The 10,916-nt window shown below is 47.6% G+C and overlaps 1 protein-coding gene across 1 annotated transcript in view; it reads right to left on the bottom strand.

Moving 5' to 3' along the window:
* Window positions 1-10,547, bottom strand: part of FIG4 (FIG4 phosphoinositide 5-phosphatase) — a 193,346-nt gene extending 182,799 nt beyond the window's left edge. The window contains exon 1 of the mRNA XM_019520105.1: window positions 10,422-10,547. Within this exon, the coding sequence (XP_019375650.1) occupies window positions 10,422-10,484 (63 nt within the window). The 5' untranslated portion in view covers window positions 10,485-10,547. The remainder of the gene's footprint in view (window positions 1-10,421) is intronic.
* Window positions 10,548-10,916: the final 369 nt, after the last annotated feature.

The following is a 10,916-nucleotide window of genomic DNA, read 5'->3' on the forward strand; positions in this document are numbered from 1 at the left end:
GGGGGGGGGGGGCCTCCCCAATGTGCTCGGCAGCAGACCCAGAAGTGGACCAGCAGCACTTCTGGGTCCACCGGGGAGCACCCCCCAAACCTTCCCAGCTTGGTGACTGGTACCTCCCGGGTCTAGGGGGACACCTGGGGTCCCCCTGTGGCCAGTTGCTGAGCCAGGGAGGGGAGGCATAGGGGAGCCCCCCCCATGCATTTCCCAACAGACCCAGAAGTGGACTGGAAGTACTTCCGGCCCACTTCTGGGTTTGCTGCCGAGCAGTTAAAGGGCCCCCCCTCCACACTCCTATGGGATGCTCTATGTGCCCCAGCATCACAACAATCACAAGCCGCACCTGCTTCCTCAAGGTAGAAAAAACTTTTAAAGCTGTGTCTATTTTCCAAATCAGCATCAAATCTTTAGATTCGGATTCAACCGAATCAAATCAGGGACAGTGCTCTGAATCAATTAATCAAATCAGTCTCTGATTCAGGCCAAATACAAATCCAAATCGAATAAGGCCTGCTTTGCACACCCCTACTAGTCAATTCCACATCTGCCATTTACAAACTTGTATGTGATGCAGGAAAACAAAGAACCAAAAATTTGACTCTTTTACTGATTGGGTAGGCTACAGGCAACAGCAAGAGAAAACAATTATCCTCTTTACAGGAAAGACGAAAAAAGTAAAAGTGAGTTTTGAGGGAGACAGAGTTGAAGACTCACCTCCCTGAAGCAGTAAAGGGCAGACTACCCCACAAAGTTTAGTTCTGCAGCAATGAGGAAGGAAAAATGTTTCTCAAACTGACCTGACAGGACAAAGACAAGAATTCAAGCACACTTGCAAGAATCCAAGCTATTTATTCAATTTCAGTCAAGACTGCTCCTGGGTGTCACTGGCTTACAGTAAATTGCTCAAGTTCATTGATAAGTGCTGCTGAAGTTCCAAGTGATCATACAATCAACAACACACTGCTCCAGCACTTCTTCTCAAAGCATCTCATACACCTTGTCCATACAGGAGACAGACCACTGCAACAGCACAGAATGACCAGGGACCTACTTAAATTGCAGTTTCTCAGTTTCTGCGAACACTGTGAAAAACGGTGGTTTCCATGATTTTGTGCAGAATTGCTGGGGGAAGGAAAAAACTTAGTAAAAATGAAATGCTAGCAGCCCACCAGAAGGAGAAGGGGATAGCCACCACCACAAAGGAGAGCAAGCAAGATGGCAACTGCTCCCTCTGCCGCTGATTGAGAGGGCTGCCTTTCATGTGGCCCTGCCTCTCTCTGCCAATCAGTCAGCCATGAGGGACACAGCCACGCAAAAAGCAGCCACTCACAAAAAGATAGTGAAAATGGAGCTGGGTGCAGTAAGCAGCCCATGATTTTTCCTTTGTCTCAGCATGCTGGAAGCAGATCCCCAAGGATGATTACAGAAAATAAGAGCCAAAAGTGCAGCACCTTTTGTAACATGTATGAAGTGCTGTTTGTATGTACATTTGCTAATATGGGTACTTGGCTACGTATCTGAGGTTTAAAAGTAGAAATAAATACCACTCCCTGACTTCACAATCTTCTCCTGAAAAGAAGAAGAGAAAGAACTCTGTGATACCTGCTAGTCATGTTGCTTAACACACTTCTGGACAGTCAGGTGCTATAATGTTGATGGCTGCCTAGAAATGTAAATAAAATAGAACAGTACTAATTTAACTTCAAAATACCAAAAAAATGATCAACTTTTGCATAAATAGCACAGACAAATTAAACAGTATTAAACAAGTCACACCCTCTGAGGATTACATGGGGGAATACCTGTAATCTCTAATGGTTCAGACTGGTCCTCAGATAGGACCCATCTGCACGATGCACGCAGGCAGTGAAAAACATAGCTAGTCAAACCCATCTCTCTTGTAGACTTGAAGGGGAGGAGGGGGAAAGGGAAGTGATTATTTTCTAAATTCTTGTGCTTCAGATTATGCACATTGTAGGGCTATCTTTAGTGCCCCCCGATATGTAATTCAAGAGTAAAATGTACACATAAGCTACCCTAAGGAAGTGTTCAGCATCACTGCTTCCCCCTGGATTCTACCTCTACATTTCATCTGTTTATGGCTTCCTCAGTACATTCACCTGGCCTTTTCTAAACAAGCTCTCAATTTCCTAGCATAAAATGTACAGCTATACTCAATTCACATCAACCTACATCACAATATTATCAACCGTAACATCACAAAACTGTAAGGCACCAATGAGATATGTCAGGAGAAATCCCCATTGTTTCTGTCCTAATAACACTGAAGTCAAGTATCTTTCATTTCTGAATGCATAGCTCTCATTTACCACTTTGAAACTAGGAGCCAGACTGCAAAAGCCATTGCTCTTCAAGAACCATCCTTCCCATTGAGATCCTACAAACTCCTTCAGTTTCCTATTATGTGGACATTGCACTCCTTGGCTAATTCTAATTACTATTTACATTTCAGTTACCTAAATAGTATTTTTGGGACTTCTATCTCAGTCCATAATCATTTAATTTAACCACAAACAAAGATCTCTTAATTCCTCTTCACTTATCTACATATATTCTGAAGTTTAGATAAGAGACAAACCAGGTCATATGTTCACTCTAACCTGAAGCTGACAGTGAAGCAAATGAAAGAAAAATACGAGAGAAAATTTTATTTGTATAAATGAGTTGACTGAGGAAGTAGACAATGAGCCAACAAAGAGCACAGAGCCACAATGCCACCAAAGAAATTAACAAGCAAAACAAGTCAAACCACAAAAGCATGATAAAAAGAGCACAAGGCAGAAATTAATGCAAATCATAAGTGATATTTTACCATGCAGAAAGAGGGGGGGAAATCTTAATAAAGAACCTCAACTGACTTGTTTGCAAATGAGATTTTGGTTTTTACTTTAATTCTGTGGTTCACAGTGCACATTTCAGGTAACAAAACGAACAGTTCCTTTGCTTAGCAGCACCTTTTGGTTTGACTTGTGTATTTGCTATCACTTTTAAAACCAAAAGCAACGAAAATAAATATGGCCAAACAAGGCATAGAATATTTTTTAAAACATCTGAAACAGTCCAAGTCCTTTATCCCATAATATTTCAGAACTTCCACTCCTCTGCAGTAACATCACAGATTCATAGCTACAATATTTTGCTACTTTGATTCACAGCAGTATAATAAAGTACAATTAAGTGTGTATAAGAATCAGAAATGAGAAATAGCATACTGAAACATCCAGTAGAAAGGTACTTACAGTGACTTGATATTTAAGATAACTTGTTTGTATTAAAGGCAATCAACCCAGGATTTTGTGTTCAGTACGAGGGAAACACACACATATACACACACCTACATTGTGTACACGTGCACGCGCGCGTGTGTGTAAGAGGAGGGAGTAGTGAAGCTAATATTACCTTCCAGCCTTTAAGGTCACGAACATGAATCCATGAATACAACTTCTTTGTAGCCAAAAAAAAAAGGCTTGCTTTAAAAACCAAGAGAAGATGGATTACTGGCAAGGGTCTTGAGAAAACTAGTAATAATAGGAGTTATACTTACCTGAAATTTTGTATGGAGTACCACTAAATGTTGTACTTATTTTGCATAAAAACTAGATCAGTGGTTTTCAACCTGTGGGAGTCCACAGACCATGTCTAAGGGATCTGCGAAAGATAGCTATGATCAATCAAAATATGTGAATACCCACACTTACAATTCAAATGGGTCTGCACCTCCACTGGAAATTTCCAAAGGGGGCCGCAAATGAAAAAAAGGCTGAAAACCACTAAACTAGATTATTCATAAACTTAAAAACTACTACGCCTGTAGACATCAACCCCTCCTCATTGCAAATATATGCCAACCCTCTTTTGCTGAAAATCTTTTATTCCTGCAATTGAAAAATTGACAATTTCTATTTAACTGATCATAAAAACATGCAAAAAATAACCTTTTCAGCTGTTGCATCATGAGAGGAAGAGGTGGTTAACAGTGTTAGTGTTAAGTCAAGCAAAATGTATGGCAGGGTGGCACCTTGGAGTCCAACTGGTTCAGAGAAGCGTGAGCTACTCTAAGCAACAACCTACTTAGCATCTAATCAAGTAGGTTCTGAAGAGGTACCTTCTGCCTAGAAGGAAAATAGATCAAGATTCCCATAAAAATACCTTTTACCTACAGAGAAATAGACAGACTGGGTTTTTAAAGCTAACTGGATCATGTTCTAGTATGTTAAAGTTTAATATGTAATACATGTCAGCATGTCTGAGTATATTTTTATATATAAGCTAGGGACATAAACAGTTAAATGACAATTATATTTATACCATTTACCGCTTACCATTGACTGTTTAGTGACCTCCGGCAGGAACAGCCCTGGCACTGGCCCCTTATGTCTTCACCGTGCACCCGGCACTGTACAGGCCCCACGTTGGTGGTGGGGAGCCGCAGCAGGAAGGTGGCAGGCCTAAGCTGTTAGGGAGCACTGCCCAGCGGCAGAGCCACAGCTTCCCCTCACTCCAGCAGGCAGGGCCTAGGACTGTGGACCTGTCCTGTGCCCAAATCCTGCTGCTACGGGGAGGGCGGGAGGGAGATGCGGGGCCACAGCAGCAAAACTCCAAGCCCTGCGGAGGGTCTGTCCCTCAGGCTGCCTGCAGTGGCAGGCCCAGGTAAGGCAATGAGCTCTCTATGCCTCCTGTCATGCTTGTGCTGCTGCAGCCTGGATCTGGAGGGCTCCTCAGAGCTGCCAGCTCCAGCCTGGCAAGATGCTGTTGCAGCCCTAACACTCTCCCCAGGATCCCTGCTACACTGCCACCTCTCAGGAATATGCTAGGGCCACACTCACTGCGTGAGGGGCTGGTAGCAACCCCTCAGATCCAGCGCCACCTGCTCCAGCTGCCTCAATGCCTCCTGGGGCCAAGCCTGCCATACACTCATAATGTGTTTCAACTATAGTTTCATAGTTTCTAGGGTCAGAAGGGACCTGAACAGATCATCAAGTCCAACATCCTAGCCTGGGCAGGAATGAGTGCTGAGATCATAATACCCCAGCCAGATATCTATCCAACCTCCTCTTGAAGACCCCCCAAGGTAGGGGAGAGCACCACCTCTTTTGGGAGCCCATTTCAGAGCCTAGCAGCCCTAACTGTAAAGTAATGTCTCCTGATATCAAGCCTGAAACTGCTTTCAAATCAATTTGTGGCTGTTATTCCTTGTTATCCCAGGTGGTGCCCGGGGGGAACAGAGCCTCACCTATTTTCCGCTGGTTCCCCCTGGTGAGTTTATAGACGGCCACCAGATCCCCTCTCAGTCGCCTGTTGTGGAGGCTGAATAGATTCAGGCCCTTTAGTCTATCTTCGTAGGGCCTGGCCTGCTGCCCCCTTGACCATGCGAGTGGCCCTCCTCTGGACCCTCAAGGTTAGTCGCATCCCTGTTGAAGTGCGGCACCCAGAACTGGATGCAGTACTCCAACTACAGCCTGACCAACACCACACAGAGGGGAAGGATCACCTCCCTGGACCTGCTTGCGATACATCTGTAGATGCACGACAAGGCACGGTTAGCCTTACTGACCGCTTCCTCATATTGGCAGGTCATGTCCATCCTGCAGTCAACAATGACTCCAAGGTCTCTTTCAGCCACTGTGTTGTTGAGAAGGGTGTTTCCCAGCCTATAGGTATGTTGCAGATTCCTTCTCCCTGATGCAGCACCTTGCACTTGTCTGCATTGAATTCCATTCTATTCTCATTTGCCTACCTCAGTAACCTGTCTAGATTTAGTTGGATTCTGTCCCTCCCCTCCTGTGTGCCCACTTCTCCCCACATCTTTGTGTCATCAGCAAACTTGGACAACATGCTTTCCACGCCCACCTCCAAGTCACTGATAAAGATGTTGAATAGCACAGGCCGGAGGACTGAGCCGTGGGGAACTCCACTGCCCACATGGCCGTCCCAGGCCCTGTGTGGCCTCAGCACCATGGACACGAGGGGGAAAGACACAGCATGCCTGGTGAAGGCTGCCCCACTGGGACTAGACCTCCCACCACTTTACCACAGGCAAGCTGGGGAGGGGCCGGGTCAGCAGCACAGGGGAGTCTTCCAGGTCTGGGCCACAGCAGCATGAGCACAATTGGAGATGCAGGGAGTCCATTGCCCTGCCTGGGCCCCGTTGCTGCAAGAGGGCTGGGCAGACCCACTGCATGGCCAGGATTCTCACTGCTGTGGCGGGAAGGCACTGCCTGGCCCCTGTGGGGGGGGGCCTGGCACCTCCCCCCACTCCCTCCCTCCCTGTGGCAGCAGGATCCAGGCGCAGGAGAGGTCCACAGGGCGGGCTCCATCCAAGTCCCAGCCCACTGCCTCCCAGCTGCAGCTCCCCACTAGCAGCCTGGGACCTGAATAGTGCTGGGTGCATGATGAAGACATAAGGGGCTGGAGCCAGGGCCATTCCTGCCAGAGGTAACTAAAGTAGGTATGAGCTATCCATTAACTGTTTAACCAATATAACTGGAGAAAGTTACGTGGATAATATTTTTTAACAATATTTACATCCTTAATACAGGCATGGATCCAACATCCAGGAATCCGTGGTTTCAACCAAAGATCCCCAAGATATGATCCATGGACTGATCTGGCATGCAGAGCCTTGTCATCCAGCCTCCAGCATCCTCCATGGTCCAGAAATTTGACATTAGCGAAGCAGTGGCAGCATTAACTGTAGCAGCTCCTGAAGCCACTAGATTTCTAGATCCATGGGAGGGGACATGGAATCACGGACTGGCCCCATGCACTAGATCAGGCCCACAGAGCCAGATGAGTTGGGTACCACTGGTTTTAACAGAGACAAAGACAAATAAAACACTATGGTTTAGGAGGAAGCCGGTAAATCTTCAACGAAGGAAAGGAGCTACTATAGATAAGTTAACATACAAGAAATATCATTAGACAATAGCAAGAATGGTATATCAATCAACCAACTCTAGAAAACCCAGAATGGATTAAGAATAACAAGGAAAATTGTGGGAATAACAAAATAGATATGCATGGATGTCTTGCAATTGATTTTATTTGTTTTTGGAATGCATAAGATGATTACGTAATGAAAAAATATATATGGATAAAACAGAACAAGGAAAGGCTCTTTGCTAATGGAAGCTGAATCTACCAGAACCAGCCATCACGGGACAGCTGGAATGTTTCCCTTGCTAGCCTGATTATACACATTCTGATTGATCACATGTTCATAACCCACAGGACACTGTGTGGATAGAGTCATTTCTACAATATTTACCCAAATACAAAACTACTTCAAATTTAAGGTAGCCCCTTCCCCCAATTATTAGAATCTACAAGTGGAAAATTATACATTTGTTATAATTTTCCACGTATAGAACCTAAATAGTGGAAGTTCATTTTAAATTTGCTTGGCTCCCCCACTGCTGTGGTGGGGAAAGCAGTGGTAGAAGGCAAGGGACCAGATCCCCTACCCCTTGCTCCCCTGCCCCTTGTCCCCACCTGGCATTCCCCCACCATGCATCCCCCTGCTGCCTGCGCCCCCTCACCCCTTACCCCCAATACCTGTGCCTGCCCCCCAATTCTTGCTTCCCCCAATCTTCTGCTTAGCTTTTGCTGCAGCTCTGCTACTTTGGGGCAGTCAGAAGCAATGCAGCCCCAGCCTGGTCCTAGCCCAACCTGACTAGAGAAAAGCAATGGCAGCCAAGCAGGGTCAGGGCTGGGGGGACCAAACCAAAGCCAAAGCAGAAGGTAAGAGGGGAGGGGACAGCTGGGGGAAAGGGAGCATGGAGTAGGGGACTGGCTGCAGGTACCCCCCACCAGTCTCCCCCATGTTCATCCTGGCCATGTGCCTCCCCCCTGCCACGCAAGCTATTCCAACCCAGGGCAGGCAATGGCTCACTTCCAATGTTCAGCCCAGAGCTCAAGCCAGAACTGAGATGCCACCTGCCCAGGCTAGTACTCAATCCAAAACTAGGCTCTCCACACACACCCCGCCCCCACTCCATCTGATTAGGTAAAAACCCCTCATCTTGGATTCAAGTAAATACAGTAAATGCTGTAGCACTGCCATCTAATATAAAGCTGGCATGTGTTATAGTATTTTAAAACTCTTGCTTAAAGTAACTGTATAACTATTACTGCCCTCTGGATTTAATAAAGGATTTTTAGCTCAATTACAGACGTGGTCAATTTTAATACAAGCCACAACTCTTCCACCAACTAGTATCAATAATTCTCAGTCCTTCATCATCTGATGATCTAAAAGGCTGTTCTAGCAGAGCTAGGAACAGTGGTCAAGTTTTTATGAACCAAGTCTCTCCTACCAAGGCCCACTTAAAATTTGCCCTATATGGGCAATGTCTGCATGACATACACCTGAAGCTAGTGACAAATTCTGCAGATTTTATAATTTGTTATTGGTTCACATAAAACATACAGTGATTCAAGACTTAAACTAACTGCCGGAAAGAAGACTACCAGAGTTAACACTAGGAGTGTGAGAGCAGCCACGCTGTGAAACAATACTGAAGCTATGCAGAGCAGTTTCATTAGCAACACAGGACTTGCCCACCTGGCATTGCTCAAGTTATTGAAACCCTAGCTAACTGAGCTCAAGTGAACAGTCATACCGCAAAATAATATATAAGCTACACCAATGTAATGATATAATAACAGATATTAGCAGCAAGGAGCAGCTTAGTCCCCACTAAATTTCTACTCTTTGTGTCAATAGCATTCAAGCTTTAATCCACATCCCCAGAGACTATCCAACTCAAATTTAGCCCACCACTTCACTTAAATTGTAGCTTCCTATATGTTTAAGATAAAGGGGTTGAGGGTAGCACTTGATTAAACCTCAGGCTACTATCACTGCAGTGAGAAGCCTCAAGAACTAGATTAGTGGTAGGGGTGGGCTCTTTGGCTTGGCTTTTACTTTTTAAGTTTCTTTTCCACTTGCATTTGGCAGCCCTTGCCATAGAGACATTTTCTTATACCTGCAGGCTATTTAGTTGGGTCTTTTATGGACCGATGTAAAAAAGAAACATCCTTTTCTTTTTAAAAATATTTTTATTAGTTGTCAGGCTTTAAAAAAAAAAGAAAAACAAAGACAAGACAGCACAGTATGGTTCAGTCAAAGTAGGGGAGGGAGGGGAAGGGTATGTGTGCATGTGTATGTGGGATAGGGACAGAGGGGCAAAATCTCTTCCTCTCTTTCCCTGATGTTCCATGAGTCAAGTGCTGCCAAAGGCATGTGGAAAAGAAACAATAAAAGAAAAAGGAAAAACCAAAGCAAAAAGCCTGCCTCTGCTGTAGAAAATATGTGCATCATAGGCTGTGCACAGCATGAGTAACACAGGCAATATCATGACGTGACCTGAGCCTGACCTATGCAGCAGTGACATGAGTTGAGTAATCACCGTAGACAGTGATACGAGGCACTAACAGAACACACAGAGCGGGAAGAGGCATGGGCGACTGGTGCCACCTTAGTCAGGGGGCACATGCCACCCCAGTGACCAATCAGTGACCAGGGAAGGGGGATTTCCCCCCCCCCATGGCCAATCTCGCTGGGAGGTGGGGGAGGGGGTGAAGTCCCCCCACCGCAAAACTTACAGACCAGCAAGCAGCCATAGTGCTTCCAGAAATGGCCGTGGCACTTCTGGAAGCAGACGCGGCCTACATCTGGCACTTACACTGCCTGGCTGGCACTCGCAGGGAGGGGCACCAGCACTCCCGCCTGCCCCTACCACCCATCGCCTACACCGGGAATGAGGCCAGATAGGGGGTGTAGCAGCACTCTCAGGGGGAGCACATGCACCCCTGTGCACCCCCTACACGTGGCCATTGGGAAGAGGGTGGGCATAGCACCAGAGCATAACCCCTATGAAAAACCCCCATGATAAGAACATAGTCTTAAACACATCATCAGACCTTCCCGGAGCTCAGCGAAAAAGAGGATCCAGACCAGCGAGCACCCCCTGAGGACCCAGCCAGCCACCGGCCTCTCCCTCGAACCCAAGGCTAGGCAAGTACAATGAGTATCAGCACACATCCCTTTTAAAACACCAGGGGAAACCACAGGCCAGGCCCACCACAGAAACTAAGCCTCCTTTGGTATTGGGGGCACTAGTGATGAGTTACAGATTTCTCTGGACAGACAGTAATTAAAAGGGGGACAGGTGTGGAGGCCAAAGGTTCAAAACAAGAGTGCCAAGACGGAGGCACCGAGCAGAGCACACCGGACAACACCCATGGGCCCTCAGATGAGCCCAAGGAGCCAGCAGAAACTGCAAAGGGATACTCTGCTTGGAAATGGGAACAAAGCAGGGTGAGAGAAGCGGCCCCGCAGCACCCGGGACCCTCTTGGCCGGAGCAGGAGGTCGCTGCCCCGCCCCCTGGCGGGTACTCACCGCCCTGGTTTCGTACAGCACCAGCTTCTGCACGGAGCGGATGATGGGGGCGGCGGCGGGCATGGCGAGGCCGGGGGGTGGGGGACGCAGCCCCGCTCCACAGACGAGTCGCCCAGCGGCCGCGGGCCAGTAGCGAGGAAGCGCCGGTATTGCAGCTAGTTCCGGGGAGTGCCGATCACGTGATGGGGAGGCACGGCGGCCATGTCCTGTACGGGCGGAAATGCCCGTGCCCGGAAAAGGGCAGTGGAGAACTGCTCTGCAGGGAGGTTGCGCGTGTTTCAAAGGGAGCGCGCGGAACCCGCTGCGCCTTTGGAGCGGGAGGGACCATTGCTGGGCGCGGGTTAGCGCCGCTCCCCGCGCAGTGATTGGTAGGGCCGTGTCGGGGGGTGTCGCCCCTCTGTGGGATCAGCACCAGGAACAGCTCCGAGCCCCACCGCCCTCCCCGCGCTCCTTCGAACCTCTCGCGCAGCCCCGGGGCGGGGCGGGGCGGGGCGG

Source organism: Gavialis gangeticus, unplaced genomic scaffold, assembly GCF_001723915.1.
Source record: "Gavialis gangeticus isolate Ggan-Ray unplaced genomic scaffold, GavGan_comp1, whole genome shotgun sequence".
Lineage (NCBI taxonomy): Eukaryota > Metazoa > Chordata > Crocodylia > Gavialidae > Gavialis > Gavialis gangeticus.